Source organism: Stegostoma tigrinum, chromosome 10, assembly GCF_030684315.1.
Source record: "Stegostoma tigrinum isolate sSteTig4 chromosome 10, sSteTig4.hap1, whole genome shotgun sequence".
Lineage (NCBI taxonomy): Eukaryota > Metazoa > Chordata > Chondrichthyes > Orectolobiformes > Stegostomatidae > Stegostoma > Stegostoma tigrinum.
In genome coordinates, this window is record NC_081363.1 from 56,177,859 (window position 1) to 56,194,724 (window position 16,866).

The following is a 16,866-nucleotide window of genomic DNA, read 5'->3' on the forward strand; positions in this document are numbered from 1 at the left end:
GGCGGGGAGACTAGGACCTGTGGGCACAGCCTTAGAATTAGAGGGGGTAAACTTTTAAAATGGAAATGAGGAGACATTTCTTCAGCCAGAGAGCGGTGGGCTTGTGGAATTCATTGCCACAGAGTGCAGTGGAGGCTGGGACGTTAGATGCCTTCAAGGCAGAGATCAATAAATTCTTGATCTCTCAAGGAATCAAGGGGTACGGGGAGAGTGCAGGGAAGTGAAGCTGAAGTGCCCATCAGCCATGATTTAAATGGCGGAGTGGGCTCGATGGGCCGAATGGCCTTACTTCCACTCCTATATCTTATGGAATCTTCAAGCTTTGCTCATCGCTTTCTCAGACGTATACTGAAGAATTGGTTTCAGCCTCAAAGTCAAGATGACTCATGTCCTCTACCAGCCTGTCCCAGGGCCTATCCTTCCATTAAGATTAATGGAGAAACCCTCCCTACTTGAAGAGTCAGTTCTCACTGCATCAAATCTGCGAATGCTACCTTTGGATGCTTACGTCATCGAAGCATTTGTAGTGGTACTAAGATCACTACATATAAGGCAGTTATCCTTCTGACTCTTCTATCTGGCTCCTAAGGTTGGACCATGTATAAATGCCAACTCAAGCACTACTAATGCTGTCTGAGACCGATTCTTTGTATCTGCTGGAAGGACAAGCGTACTAACATCATCATCCTCGAAGAAGCCAACAGCGCCAGCATTGAAGCCATGATCATCTGAAACCAACTCTGATGTGGCCTGGCCACATGATTAAATCGCCTGACGACAAGAGCCAATCACATTTACCCAGCTTAAGAAAGATACTTAAACGAGAGGTAAGTAAGTAATTCAAAGGATCCCTGAAGGCTTTAATCAAGAAATGCATCCTAGATGTCAACACGTGGAAGACCTTCAGAAGAGAATGACTTGGAAGAGCCTCTCTGTCTGAAGGAACCCAGTTCTTTGAGAAGATCTGTCAGCAAGAGGAAGTACGGAAAAGGAACCTGAGTAAAGAGTACCAGCAAATGATGCTAAGGATCAATTCCCCTTCTGCTAACACCTGCCAAATGTGTGGTCAGAGATGCAGCTCTGGGATCAGGGCTCATCAGTCACGCAAGGACTCAGAGAACCCATGACCACTGAAACAAAATTTTCTAGGTGGACAACATACTCGTTACTGAGTGACTACCAATATCACTGACAACAAGGCTGAGTAACAATTTAGTGACTAAGGTACAGACTAGATTAACATTTAAGAACAGGCTGGATAGATGCTTAAAGGAAGGCGGGGGGCAAATATTAGAAATGGGAACATAGTGGGCATAATTTTGGAGAATAAACAACACCGCAAAACAGTTTGGTGAACAATTTGTTTCAGTATTGTATTATCTTTGTAATTCTACAGCATCAGTTTTTGGATTTGCAAGTGATAGGTCAACTGACGACTCGGTCAAAACTTGATCGTATTTCCATTATCCATTGAATGGGAAATCTTGATCAATCTTTAACAGGTCTGATATTCTGCACAGATTTTGCGCAAAAATGCAACAGATACTAGGAGCCACTAGAAGTTAAACAATTCTGTCACATTTGACAAACAGAAAATAGTTTAAAACTTCATGCAACAGGAAAAATGATGCATCTGTGAAGATTGCCTGAATACAACTGTATAATTGCATAGGAAGCAAGATATGTCTGAAGATATTCATCAAAAAGAAGTTTGGTCTCAAAGTAGAAAAGTTGTTCTTTGCTTTTTATTCAGAGTAAATAACAAAAAGCAGTTAACTTTATCAAATAAAGTTTTTGCCAAATCTCTCCGTTGACTGACAGGTTCAATTTTTACATCTCTGACCACACATTTGGCAGGTGTTTCCAGAAGGGGAATTGATCCTTAGCATCATTTGCTGGTATTCTTTACTTTTCTTGCTGACAGGTCTTCTCAAAGAACTGTGTCCCTTCAAAACAAAATTCTGAAATAAAAATCAAACATATTCAAATACACACAGGATGCCAATAAGGAATCATTGGATAATGTTAAATTTTAGACTTTCCTTCAGATACTCCAATAAATAATTACAAGAGAATCACAGTACTTATATTAAAACCCTATTTTAATCCTGCTCAGACCATTAGGGCGAAAACCTCTTGCTACATTAGTGTGCGAAAAATTATGGAAGAAGTTAAAGATGTAATGGCATTGCACTGAGTAAAGGAGACTACAACAACGTGGAGGAGGAGCGAGCCAGAGGTGATTGGAAAGGGAGCCTAGCAGGGAAGATGGTGGAGTAGCAATGGCAGTAGTTTCTGGGAGCAATTCGAGAAGCACAGGAGAAATTAATTTCAAGGAAGAAGAAACATACTTTGGGAAAGATGATGCAACCATGGTTGTAAAGGGAAGTCGGGTCAAGCATAAAAACCAAAAAAAAAGCAAAAAGGGTGCAGTAAAGATTATTGGGAAGCCTTTTAAAAACCAGTAGACAGTAACAAATAAAGTAATAAGGTGGGAGAAGCTGAAATGAGAATGCAAGCTAGCTAGTAATGTAAAAGATTGCAAACATTTTTTTCTTAAGATATCTAAAAGGTAAGATAGAAGTAAGAGAGGATATTAGACCACTGGAAAGAGAGGGTGAAGAAGGAATAATAGGGAACAAAGAAAGAAGAAAAAAATGAACTGAATGGGTAATTTGCATCAGTTTTCTCAGTGGAACATACCAACACCATGGAGAGGGTGCTAGGGAAGTCGAAAGATCTGAAGGTGGATAAATCACCTGGACCAGTGGATTACACCCCAGGGCTCTGAAGGAAATAGATGAGGAGATTGCAGAGGCATTGGTGATGATCTTTCAGGTATCACTGGGGTTAGGTGGAGGGACTGGTCACAATGAGGAAGTGGAGAGGCTGCAGAAGGACCTGGACAGGCTAGGACAGTGTGCAAGGGAGTGGCAGATGGAATACAGTATGGGAAAATGTCAAGATATGCCATTTGTTAGGAACAATAGAGCTGTAGACAATTTTCTAAATGAGTAAAGGCTTCAGAAATCTGAAGTACAAAGGGGCTTGAAATCTCTGGTTCAGGATTTTCTTAAGGTTTATGCAGGTTCAGTTGGCAGTTACAAAGGCAAATGCAAAGTGAGCCTTCATTTCAATAGCGCTAGAATGCAACAGCTGAGATGTACTGCTAAGGCTGTGTAAGCCTCTGGTCAGACCACACTTTAAATATATAAGGAGGGAATCCAGAGGAGGTTTTCAAGAATGATTTGGGATATGAAGGCCTTGTTATGAGGAGTGATTAAGGACTCGGGGTCCGTACTCTGGAATTTAGAATGAGGAGTATCTGATTGAAACTGAGAAACCTGGATACAGTGAATGTGGAGAAGATGTTTCCACCAAAGGTGGCCCTTCGGAACTGTGATGAGGATTTTTTTCAGCTACAGGGAGAAACATCCAGGCATAATTGAATGGAGGAGCAAACTCGATCAGCCAGGCAGGTTAAGTGGAGGGCAAAAAATTTGGCATACAGAATATTGTGCGGGCAAATGTGAATTTATGCACTTTGGCAAAATAAATAGAACACCTGAATATTATTTAAATAGGAAAGATTCAGAAAGCTTCAGCATAAGGTTCTCATGCATGAATCTCAAAAAGCTAGTATAGTGGCTGACTTGTTAGTGCGTAATGGAGAAAATAAATAGATGGGCCTTATTTCAAACAGAACGGAGTATAGAAATAGGGTGCCCTTGCTAAAACTGTACAAGGTACTAGTCAGACCACACCTAGAAAACCAATTAGTGCCCTTAATTAAGGAAAAATATATATTGGCTCTGAAAGAAGTCCAGGAAAGGTGCACCATATTGATTCCTGAATGGAGGAATTTTCTTCTGAAGGTTGGAATTGAAAATGTGAGAAGATTTGATTCAAACAGAAAAGATTATTCAGGGCATTTCAGGTTAGGTGTGGAGAGATTATTTCCCTTTGGGGAGGTCTAGGGGTAGAGAGCATGGGCTTAGCCATTAAAACAAAGATTATGAGGTTTTTTTCTCTCAGAGAGTGGTAAATCTATGAAAAACTGACATGGGCAGATTTTGAATCAATAAGGGAATCAATGATTATGGAGGTAAGGCAAATGGAGTTGAGAACTGTCTAATCAGCAATGATCTCATTGAGTTGCGGAGCAGACTCAATGCACCAAATGGCCTGCTCTGCTCCTACATCTTATGATGTCATCAAAAGGATGTGGAGTAAAATTCATGGGTGTAATATTCCAAGCCTTGTGCAGGACAGTCAGAAAGGTGGGAGGAGGACGCCAGTGTAAGAGAAGCAGACTGTGCGGCTCACCCAGCCTGCTCAAGTGAAGCAGCCACACTTCCTGATATCAGCGAAAATGCAGGACTTCAAAACATAACAAGACTCAATAGAAATGACGCTGATAAAGGTGGAGAGATATGGCAACATGTTAAACGTAAAGATTGTTGGGAGGAGTCAGAAGGATCTGAAAGAAAACAGAATCTAAAACAAGACAGAATGTCTCATTACTCAGTTAAGGATTGAATACTGAATTGAAACACACCCAAAGATGTGCAGGTTAGACAGACTGGCCTTGCAAAAAATTGCTTCTTGGCGCGCAGGTTAGGTAGGGGTGAGGAACAATTGGTGGTGGTTGGGTTCGTAAAGACACAATGGAGCAAATTCATTTGTGAGTTCTCAGATGCCTTCCTCAGGAAAGCATGTGCTTGCACAGTTCATCACAGACATACACAGCCACAGACTGGTAATGAACAGTGGTACAATGCTGACCACACATCCACCTGAGCCATCTTTAGATAGATAACTGGACTACAGACGTTGTGCTGCTGGATTCTTCGGGGGTTAGGGAGGGGCGGCAGTCCAGTACTCACCAAACTATATCTCCAGGATAAATAATGTTCACCATTCTTTGCACAACCTAGCTCAATGATAGGGTCTTAATAAAGCAGAGAGGGAGATGGACCAACCATGTGACTTCTGAGACAAGGGTGGGAGGAGGAGTCCAAAGAATTTGCTAAGGGAGGTGAAAGTGATGTAGCTTCTGAAGGCGACAGGGCACTAGGGAAACATAGCAGATAGGTCTAAGAGAATCTAATAGTAGCTGGATTTGACTTTGATCTAACAGATACTCAAAACTCTGAACCAACAGCGGCTGTGAGGCAATCCTGCCCTGAAAGTAATATTTCATTCACACCAGTTAGACTTTATACTTGTTATGTGGCATTCAAGCCAAAGATTTTTTTTTAAGGCTTTCATTGGAACCCAAGACAGCATAGAAGTCAGATTACAAGGAATGGATTTGATAAGCAATGATCTCGTTGAGTTGCGGAGCAGACACAATGCACCAAATAGCCTGATCTGCTCCAACATCTTATTATGTCATGGAAATGTGTAGTATGCAGAGTGAAATTCATGGGTGTAATCTTCCTAGCCTGTCCAAGACAGTAAGAGAGGTGGGAGGAGGAAGCAAGTGTAAGGGATACAGACTATGCGGATAATGCATGGTTGCATATTTCAAGCTCCCGAAACTCAAAATAATTTAAAAGTATTTTTCACATATTTCTGGAAGAATGAACCATGTTCAAGCACAACAAGTTTTGATGCAATTTTGGCACATCACATTGAAAGAATCACATGGCAAAACCTATAGGCAATTCAAAAAAACTGAAATTGTATCAGTGATAATGGGAACTGCAGATGCTGGAGAATCCAAGATAATAAAGTGTGGAGCCGGATGAACACAGCAGGCCAAGCAGCATCTCAGGAGCGCAAAACCTGATGTTTCGGGCCTAGATCCTTCATCAGAGAGGGGGATGGAGAGAGGGAACTGGAATAAATAGGGAGAGAGGGGGAGGTGGACCGAAGATGGAGAGAAAACAAGATAGGTAGAGAGGAGATTATAGGTGAGGAGGTAGGGAGGGGATAGGTCAGTCCAGGGAAGATGGACAGGTCAAGGAGGCGGGATGAGGTGGTAGGTAGGAAATGGAGGTGCAGCTTGAGGTGGGAGGAAGGGATGGGTGAGAGGAAGAACAGGTTAGGGAAGCAGAGACAGGCTGGGCTGGTTTTGGGATGCAGTGGGGGGAGGGGATGAGCTGGGCTGGTTTTGGGATGCAGTGGGGAAAGGGGAGATTTTGTAGCTTGTGAAGTCCACATTGATACCACTGGGCTGCAGGGTTCCCAAGCGGAATACGAGTTGCTGTTCCTGCAACCTTCGGGTGGCATCATTGTGGCACTGCAGGAGGCCCATGATGGACATGTCGTCTGAGGAATGGGAGGGGGAGTTGAAATGGTTCGCGACTGGGAGGTGCAGTTGTTTGTTGCGAACCGAGCGGAGGTGTTCTGCAAAGTGGTCCCCAAAGCTCCGCTTGGTTTCCCCAATGTAGAGGAGGCCACACCGGGTGCAATGGATACAATATACCACATTGGCAGATGTGCAGGTATGGATATGGAAGGTCATCTTGAGGCCTAGGATGGGGGTGAGGGAGGAGTTGTGGGGGCAAGTGTAGCACTTCCTGCGGTTGCACGGGAAGGTGCCGGGTGTGGTGGGGCTGGAGGAGAGTGTGGAGCGGACAAGGGAGTCGCGGAGAGAGTGGTCTCTCCGGAAGGCAGACAAGGGTGGGGATGGAAAAATAGCTTGGGTGGTGGGGTTGAATTGTAGATGGTGGAAATGTCGGAGGATGATAAGTTGTATCCGGAGGTTGGTGGGGTGGTATGTGAGAACAAGGGGGATCCTCTGGGGGCGGTTGTGGCGGGGGCGGGGTGTGAGGGATGTGTTGCGGGAAATGTGGGAGACGCAGTCAAGGGCGTTCTCGACCACTGCGGGGGGAAAGTTGCAGTCCTTGAAGAACTTGGACATCTGGGATGTGTAGGAGTGGAATGCCTCAACCTGGGAAAAGGTGCTGCGGAGGCGGAGGAATTGGGAATAGGGGATGGAATTTTTGCAGGAGGATGGGTGGGAGGAGGTGTATTGTAGGTAGCTGTGGGAGTCAGTGGGCTTGAAATGGACATCACTTTCTAGCTGGTTACCTGAGATGGAGACTGAGAGGTCCAGGAAGGTGAGGGATGTTAGAGATGGCTCAGGTGAACTTGAGGTTGGGGTGGAAGGTGTTGGTATCCCCTCCCTACCGCCTCACGTATACTTTCCTCTCCGCCTATCTTGTTTTCTCTCCATCTTCGGTCTGCCTACCCCTCTCTCCCTATTTATTCCAGTTCCCTCTCCCCATCCCCCTCTCTGATGAAGGGTCTAGGCCCGAAACGTCAGCTTTTGTGCTCCTGAGATGCTGCTTGGCCTGCTGTGTTCATCCAGCTCCACACTTTATTATCTCAAAAAAACTGAAATATGTTTGGAGTATGAAAATAATCTTATACTGATACTTGACTACATTTATAAAATTCTCAATAGATTATCTCAAAGAATACCAATTGGTATTACAGAAGTCTTTTCAAACTATATTTTCAAAGTAAATACAGATAATCATCTGCAGGCTTATAAATCAGGACATTGGTGAATTCAATGTGGAGCTTATTAGGGACAGCTATGTTTGGAGCAACTTGCAACTTCACCAATGGTTCAAATCTGCTTGAAAAGAATGAAACATGCTTCGGACAATGCAGTGACTATTAGTATCCTTTTTCTAATAAAAAGCATTGCATAGTTACTGTAATCAAGAAAAATCATCTGCTGTTAGCACATAGAAAACTGCTCAGCATTTATCTAACTCTCTCACTATTTTGGTGCCCTTAAGGAAAGCCAAGATGAATAGCGAATAGCACTACATAAATCCCATCATACAGATATTGAACTCATCTGTTTCAATATTTTGTTTGCTTCTAGACATCAGGATCATCTCTTCAAAAAGTCTTGTTATGTAGATATGAAAAGCATAAATACAGATGGATTCAAAATTATGCTGGTGCCAATAAAGTTCTAATTCTCATACTATAACAATACAAAAGCCAAAACAATAGTAAGTTAAATTGAACATTAAAATATTAAGATGCAATATAATCTGATTATTTGATAAATGTTATTATATAAATTTATACTGTTGATTATTCAGTGATTCCTGACCAACATTTTTCTCAGGAACATTTCCTACACATTTCAAGAAAAATGTTATTGGATTTAACTGTATTATTAGATGCAATGTAATGAAAAAATAAAAATATACAAATTGCCTACAGCTGCAGGATTACATTTCTAAAGCATTTATATATTCAGTAGCAAATCAAGTTTTCAAGGGAGTAAAATCAACAATAATTGCAAATGTTGGGTTAAAAAGTAAAATTTTCACAACAGGGATTTTGGGTGATATAATAAATAACTGTGCAGGCTAGTAATCGGAAACAAAAACAAAAATTGCTGAAGAAACTCAGCAGGTCTGTGAAGAGAAAGCACAGATAACATTCCAGGTACAGTGACCCTTCTTCATAAATGATGGAACATTGGGCAATTTATTTATCATGAATGGTGCATGAAAATATAAAACAAGTTGAAACTGGTTTTATAAGTACAAAGATACCGTTTCACTTTTTTCTTAGAAGCAGGATGAAATCTGTGCTGATGCACCTAATCAAGGAAGCAGATCTCTGGAAATAAATTATATCAAAGGGAACAACTACCAGGAAATTACTTACACTTCAGACAAAGCTTCTGGTCGCAAACCACTTCAACTTTCCCTCCCACCCCCTGGGTAACTTGTCCATCCTGGGCCTCCTCCAGTGTCACAATGATTTGTACCTTAACTCACTACATCTGCCTTATTCCTTAATCCCTTGTGAAGGAAAAGTTCATTGATCTTGATTTAAAATGAATTAAGCTAGCATTGACTGCTTTTTGTAGGAATGTCTCACACTTTGACCACAGTAATTAAGTAACAAGATGTCACTTGGTATAACATTCACCCATTTATTGAAATCTCACACCTTAAAGGGCAACCTAAACAGGTCATATATTTAAACTTAGTTCATGATACAAGAATTTATTTACATATACAAATTGGAGTCTCTAAATTGCCAATGACATGGCTGTATTTAGGGACTTTATTCCAGGGAAATTATTTGGGTGGAACTGAGATAAAAGAAAGGCATGATAACCTTCTTAGGATTGTACTACAGACCCCCAAATAATCAGCGAGAAATTGAGAAACAAATTTGTAAGGAGATCTCAGTTATCTATAAGAATAATAGGGTGCTTACGGTAGGGGATTTTAACTTTCCAAACATAGACCGGAACTGCCATTGTGTTAAGGGCTTGGATGAAGAGGAACTTGTTAAGTGTGTACAAGAAAATTTTCTGATTCAGCATGTGGATACACCTGCTAGAGAAGGTGCAAAATTTGACCTACTCTGGGGAAATATGGCAGGGCAGGTGACTGAAGACTCTAGTGATTATAATTCTATTAGTTTTTAAAGTCATGTAAAAAGATAGACCAGATCTAAAAATTAAAGCTCTAATTCTGACGGTATTAGGCAAGAGCAATCAAAAGTTGATTTGGCGGGGTGGGGGTGGGTTTGGAAAATGGAATGCATTCAAAAAATGACTTAACAAGAGTCCAGAGACAGCATGCTCCTTTTAGGGTGAAGGGTAAGGCTCATACGTGTACGGAATGCTGGATGACTGAGATTTTGGTCAAGGATAAGAAGGAAGCATATGTCAGGTTTAGACGCAGAAATCAAGTGATTCCTGAGAAGAGTATAAAGGCAGTCGGAGTATACTTAACAGGGAAAACAGAAGAACAAAAAGGGGCCATGAAATCGCTTTGGCAAATAGGGTTAAGGAGAATCTAAAGGGATTCTACAAATATATTAAAGACAAAATGACAACGAGAGAGATAATAGGGCCCCTCAAAGATCAGCAAGGCCACCTATATGTGGAACCACAGGAGATGGGGGAAGATACTAAACAAGTATTTTGCATCAGTGTTTACTGTGGAGAAGGATATGGAAGATAGAGAACATGGGGAAATAAACAGCAATATCTTGAAAACTGCCCATATTTCAGAGGAGGTAGTGCTGGACACTTTAAAACACATAAAGGTGAATAAATTCCCAGTACCTGTACATGTATACCCTAGAACACTGTGGGAAGCTAGGAAAGTGATTGCTAGGCGCCTTGCTGAGATATCTGTATCATTGATAGCTGCAGGTGAGATGCTGGAAGACTGGAGGTTGGCTAGTGTGGTGCCACTATTTTAAAAATGTGATAAAAGACCAGGATACAATAGACTGGTGAGCCTGACATCAACAGTGGGCAACTTGTTTGAGGGAATTCTGAGGGACAGGATTTACATGTATTTGGAAAGGCAAGGTCTGATTAGGGATACTCAACATGGCTTTGTGTGTGGGAAATCATGTCTCGCAAACTTGATTGAGTTTTTTGGAGAAGTAACAAAGAGGATTGGTGAGGACAGTTGGCGGACATAATCTATATAGACTTCAGTAAGGCGCCCGACAAGGTTCCTCATGGCAAACAGTTGTGCAAGATTCAAACACATGGAATACAAGGAGAACTAACTATTTGGATACAGAACTGAGAATGACCAGAGTCTAGGTGCTGACCTGAGCCAATTGGAACCACTTGCAAAAAGTAAGAAAGATGAAGTAATATAAAAGTCTTATTTGGACAAGCAACAATAAGGCAATGTTCCCTAAGCCTCTGGGCCAGGGCCAATAACGTCCAGGCATGCGATACGTGAATTAGCCTGAGCCAACGGGGAAGAGACAACATGGCTCAAGAGAGATAAAAGAAAGGATAATAAGACGGCTCTTGAGCATGCAGCCGGCGAAAACTCTGGAGACTAACCATCAGAAGCAGAGCCTACATCAAGGAGGTGGTGACAACATCAAGTGCGGTGCCTCATCAGTGCCTTGTTAACAGCCATAGCTCTCCTGATCAGGTATTAGCTTTTATATTCTGTGACTACTTGGGAAGTGTCAGAGGACCCTAGTGGGTGCATAAACAGGTTCTGGTTCAGCTTGTGGGAAAGTATACATGGTCTAGTTTGTAACAAAACATACAAGCAACACATATCTTGTTTAACACATTAATAAAGTAATTTGTGAGGTTACAAGAATTGCCTCTTTTCCTCTCTGTATAAGCCAATAACTACAGCAGGTGTTCTCTGGGCTCCAACAATAGTTCCTTGAATGTGAAGTCACAGGTAGATAGGATAGTGAAGAAGACATCTGGTACGCTTGCTTTTATTGGTCAGTGCACTGGCCATAGGAGTTAGGAAGTCATATTACAGCTGTATAGGACATTGGTTAGACAACTATTAGAATACTGTGTGCAACTCTGGTCTCCCTACTACAGGAAGGATGTTGTGAAACTTGAAAGGATCCAGAAAATATTTACAAGGATGTTGACAGGGTTGAAAGGTTTTGAGGCAAAGGGAGAGGCTGAATAGGCTGGGGCTGTTTTCCTGCAGCATTGGAAATGAGGGGTGACTTCATAAAGTCATGAGTAGCATGGATAGTGTGAATAGACAAGGTCTTTTCCCTGTTATGGAAGTCCAAAACTACAGGACATTGGATTAAGATGAGAATGGAAAGATTTAAAAGGCGTCTAAGGGGCAACTTCTTCATGCAGAGGGTGGTGCGTACGTGGGATGAGTTGCCAGAGGAAGTAGTGGAGGCTGATACAATTACAACATTTAAACAACATCTGGAAGGGTAAATGAACAGGAAGGGTTTAAAGGGATAGGGGCCAAATACTGGCAAAAGAGGCTAGATTTATTTAGGATATCTGGTTGGCAAGGACAAGTTGGACCAAAACGTTTGTTTTCTTGCTGTATATGTCTATGATTCTAACTCCAATAGAAAACTATTGGGCTTTCAGGAATATCATTCATCTTGATTGACCTGCTGTCAGCTCTAAAATTGCAAGTAAGAAAACAAAATCATTGCATAAGACGAAATTAGAAAAAGTTGAGAATGAATAATTTTATTAACTGGGAAATAGAAATCAGAAAAGAATAAAATTGAAAAACAAAGAATGGGGGCAAGAAAAGGTCAAGATAAACCCAGGCAATCAGCAACATCAGTTATTCCATTCAGAGACTACATTGGAATTGAATAACTATCACGCTGGTGCTTGCTTGAGTTTTACTCCACAGAAATCCTGCTGCTAACTGTTAATTTCTTTACTTTAGAGGGTACTTACTCCACAACCCATGGGGAGAAAGATCAGATGATATTAATATAACTGGAGATCTTAATCAGTCTCTTGCACAGCTAACAGACAAGAATTATTTTGCAGATGTCAAATGATCCCAAATCAACTGTTTACATGCATGTGGTAGTGACTTCTCATCTCTTTCTCAATCCATGAATACTGTACTTGTAACTTCTTTCTTATCTTGTGAATTTTGTACTTGCATCAACAACCCTAAACTCTGAAATTCCTTTTCACTTGTATCAATCTCGATATCCTGTTATTTGTAATATTAAACAGCAATTCCCCCAGAGTCAATGGGAATGTGTTCACAGCTTAAGCTTTTTTTTTTGCAACAGTCCTCCACAGCCTTAGAATCACTCTGGTTATTCTTTTGATTGCTTTCTAAAAACCTTACATCCTTACTGAGAAATTGGATGACCACACCTGAACGTATTGTTCAAATTGTTCCAGCATGGATTTGCATCTGTCTTTAATCAAGGAGGAAGATTCCACCCATGTACTGGTGAAACAGGAGGAAATGCAGTTGCTAGAAGCATTTAACATTGCTCAAGAGATGGTACTGATTTGACTTAATTTGACGAGGCACCAGGACCAGATTAAAACAGTTGTTACAGATCACATGATTTCTAAGTTGGTAACTGTACCAGACACTTAGAGAAGGATAAACTATCCTATTTGTAAATTTCATGCCTGTAATTGCCCAGTCACCTCTTCTGTCTTTTTGACTAGACAATTCAAAACATAGCAGATGACAGAAGGACACTCATTCAATTGTTATACTAGTGAAGGTGCCAACAGCCCCCAATGTATGCCAAGATGAATACTGGGTCTTTGACCAGAGAGATCAAAACTAGGTGTCAATTTGGAACTGACTTCTTAACAGTCCAGACATGGCCAAAATTCATCTGATCTGTGCAGAATTCTTAGCTGCACATTTCTGATGCTTGCTGTCAAATAATCTAAACTCCTGGTAACAGCATAACCAAACACCAGGCTAACAATAAGCCTAATTTTGCCTTGGACCACAGATGTGCAAGTTAGCTGGATTTGTATGCTAAATTGCCCATATTGTCCAGGAATGGGCAGGCTAGGTGGAGTAGCCATGGGAAATGCAGGGTTACAGGGATAGGGTGACGGAGGGCAAGATGCAGGTCTGGGTGGGATGCTCTTTGGAGTACGGTGTGGACTTCATGGGCTGAATGGCATGCTTCCATATTATAGGGAAAAATCATAATTTATTCTTTGATCATACACAGACATACAAACAGACAGGAGCTGTTACCACAGTTATTAAAAATCCAAATTTGAATGTACCCTTGCATGTTGCGATTTGGAAAATAACTGATTTTTAACAGAATACAAGACTTATTCTGATGAAAGTGAACAAATACATTAAATGAAATTCAATTAACATACAATTTGCAAGGAGGGTGGTTGCCCTTGTGATTCTCCTAAAAACTGATTTCATGGAACAAAAATCAGCTGCCTCAAATAAAAATTACAAGTTTAGAAAGAAAATTCAAGCAAGATCATTTCCATTGTATTCTCATACACTTGTTCAGAAACCATGCCATGAATCTAAAAAAATTGAATTATTGAACATGAGGCCCAGGGTATCAATTGTATTTTTCCAAACTATTCTTGTTTGAATTTTCTTTCCAAACTTGTAATTTTTATTTGAGGCAGCTGATTTTTGTTCCATGCTAAATTGTCTATAGTGTCCAGGAACGTGCAGGCTAGGTGGATTAGCCATTGGAAATGCAAGGTTACAGGGATCGGGGTGGGTCTGGATGGGATGCACTTCTGAGAGTTGGTGTGGACTTGGTAGGCCGAATGACCAGCTTCCACACTGTACAGATTCCATGATTCAATAATGGTGGACAAAAACACATCCCTCCCTGATCTGCTCAAAGCGTTTTAAGTTTGGTTCAAGCAGAATGTCAGTGGAACAGTCACCTGCCCTAACAGCCTGTTCCCACAGTCACCATTGTACATGTCAGGTCGGCTTCCTTGAGAGTGAACCTGAGGAAAGTATCTGGCCCAGATGGAGTACCAGCCATGCACTCAGATCCTGTGTGGGCCAACTGACGGGAGTATTCGTTGACAGCTTTAACCTCTCCTTGCCACAACCTGAAGTCTTCACTTGCTTCAACAACACTGTCAACCCGTACCAAAGAAAACATATGCAACGTGCTTCGCTTCAAGGGGTTGGTTATGGCTCACATCAACTCTAGCCTCCCAGCCTGTCTTGATCCCTTGCAATTTGCTTACTAGTGCAACAGGTCCACACCAGACACCATTTCCTATCCCTACAGTCATCCCTGAAACATCTGGATAATAAGGATACCTACGTCAGGCTCCTACTTATCGACGACAGCTCAGCCTTCAACACTATAATCCCAACCAAACTAATCTCCAAACCTCAAGACCAAGGTCTTGGCTCCACCCTCTGCAAATGAATTCTCATCTTTCAGATCCACAGGCTGCATTCAGTGAAGAAAGACAATAGCACTTCCTCCACAATAATCCTCAACACTGATGCCCTGCAAGGATGCGTTCTCAGCCTCCAGCTGTACTCCCTGTACACTCACAAGTGTGTGGCCAAATTTAATCAGAACAGTATCTACAAGCTCGCTGATGACACCACTGACATAGGCGGGATATCAAACAACGATGAGTCAGGATACAGGAAGGAGATAGAATGCTTGCTGTTGTGGTGCAAAATAACAATCTCTCCTTCGATATCAGCAAAATTAAAGAACTGATCATTGGCTTCAGAAAGAAAGGAGGGAGGAGGACACACCCCTACTACATCAAGCAAGTTGAGGTGGAGAGGGTTGCGAGCGTTCAAGTTCCTCGGAGTGATAATAACCGACGATCTGTCCGGGTCCTCTCATGTAGATGCAACAGTCAAGAAGGCATAGAAATGCCTCTTAATCCGCAGGAGGTTTAGGATATTTGTCATGTCTGTAAAGATCCTCACCAACTTTTACAGATGCACCACAGAATTCATTCTATCTGGGTACATCACAGTTTGGTACAGCAACTGCTATGGCTAGGGCCGTAAAAAACTAAAGAAAGTTTTGTAAACAGCCCAGACCATAACGTAAGCCAACCTCCCATGCATGGACTCCACCTACACTTGCTGTTACCATGGAAAGGCAGCCAACATCATCAAACACCCCTCCTACCTCGGATATACTCTCTTTCAAACTCTTCCATCAAGTAGAAGATGCAGAAGTATAAATACATGTACCAACAGGTTCAAGAACAGCTTCTTCCCCACTGTTGTTAGACATGCTGAACAGATGTCTCTAACTTCAAATCTAATGCTGATCTTTCTTTTGTGCATCTTCTGTGCAGCCATAGTCTTGCGTGCCTTGCTCTGTCTAAGCACTGTATGATCTATATGTCCTTGTACGTTATGATCTTCACATGCTGCATGCAAAAGAAAACTTTTCACTCTACTTAGGCACATATGACAAAAGTAAATCAAAACAAATCAGACTAGGGTGTAGCATTTAAAAAGATGAACTAGCATTTTTAAACAAAAATAAATAGTAATATTCTAGCCCATAGATGATTAGATTTAGGAATTAAATTTCTTGGTGGGATTGAACCGTTGATCTTTGCAACCCCACCATACACATGTTACTTTTAAGGTTTCTGATAGATGTTTTTGGTTATCTAGGTACATACCCTCTGTGACAGTTTGCAGTTTTGATGATCGCTCAGAATCTGGGGAATGCAAAGGCTCTGGTTCTTTCAAGCTTTCCAAATGTAAAAATGGATCATATTCAACAGAGGCAAGGTCTGATAAGTTCAGAGGGAAGTATCTCGGATTACTGAAGTATTGCGCTCCATATACACAGCCATGCAGCACCTGCACAAAAAAGAATGTTGAGATGCTTCACAAATAAAGACAAACACTCATCACTGTTAACGTTACCAAACGATTAACTTTCTCCCTATGGATCATTATGGGTTAATTCATGAAATTACAGAAACCAACTTTGAAAAAGAAAAGAAAAGAGTCTCTGCAATTGTAAAACTAATAGGATGATGGTTCTAAATAACTATATATGTTGTGCATGTAGAGAAATCATAATTTATTTGTTGATCATACACAGATATACAAATAGACAGGAACTTTTACTACAGTTATTAAAAATACAGATTTGAATGTACTCTTGAATGTTGTGATTTGTCTACCTCTTTGGATCAACTGATTTTTAACAGAATACAAGACTTATTCTGATGAAAGTGAACAAGTACATCAGACAGAACTTCCAATTAAAAGAAATTCAATTAATAAACAATTTCCAAGGAGGTTGTTGCCCTCGCGATTCTCCGAAAAACTGATTTTATGGATCAAAAATCGGCTGACTCAAATAGAAATTTTGAATTTAGAAAGAAAACTCAAACAAAGTAATTTCCACTGTATTCTCATATCCTTGCTCAGAAACAATGCCATGAATCTAAAGAAAAATGAATTACTGAGCATGAGACCCAGGATATTAATTACATTTCTCCAATCTATTTTGATAAATTTTAATCTCCTTTATTAAAATAAAAATCAAGTTCAAAGTGAAAACATTGTTGATAAGACTGGGCGGCAAGGTATCTCGCTGTTTAGCACTGCTGCCTCGTAGCACCTGTAAATTGTCAAAAGG

At 41.1% G+C, this 16,866-nt stretch overlaps 1 protein-coding gene across 11 annotated transcripts in view; it reads right to left on the reverse strand.

Moving 5' to 3' along the window:
• ralgapa1 (Ral GTPase activating protein catalytic subunit alpha 1) overlaps positions 1-16,866 on the reverse strand; it is a 324,614-nt gene that overhangs the window by 91,178 nt on the left and 216,570 nt on the right. For all 11 annotated transcript variants that reach the window (XM_048537681.2, XM_059649187.1, XM_048537674.2 and 8 more), the window contains one exon: positions 15,893-16,076. In XM_048537681.2, the coding sequence (XP_048393638.1) occupies positions 15,893-16,076 (184 nt within the window). The remainder of the gene's footprint in view (positions 1-15,892; positions 16,077-16,866) is intronic.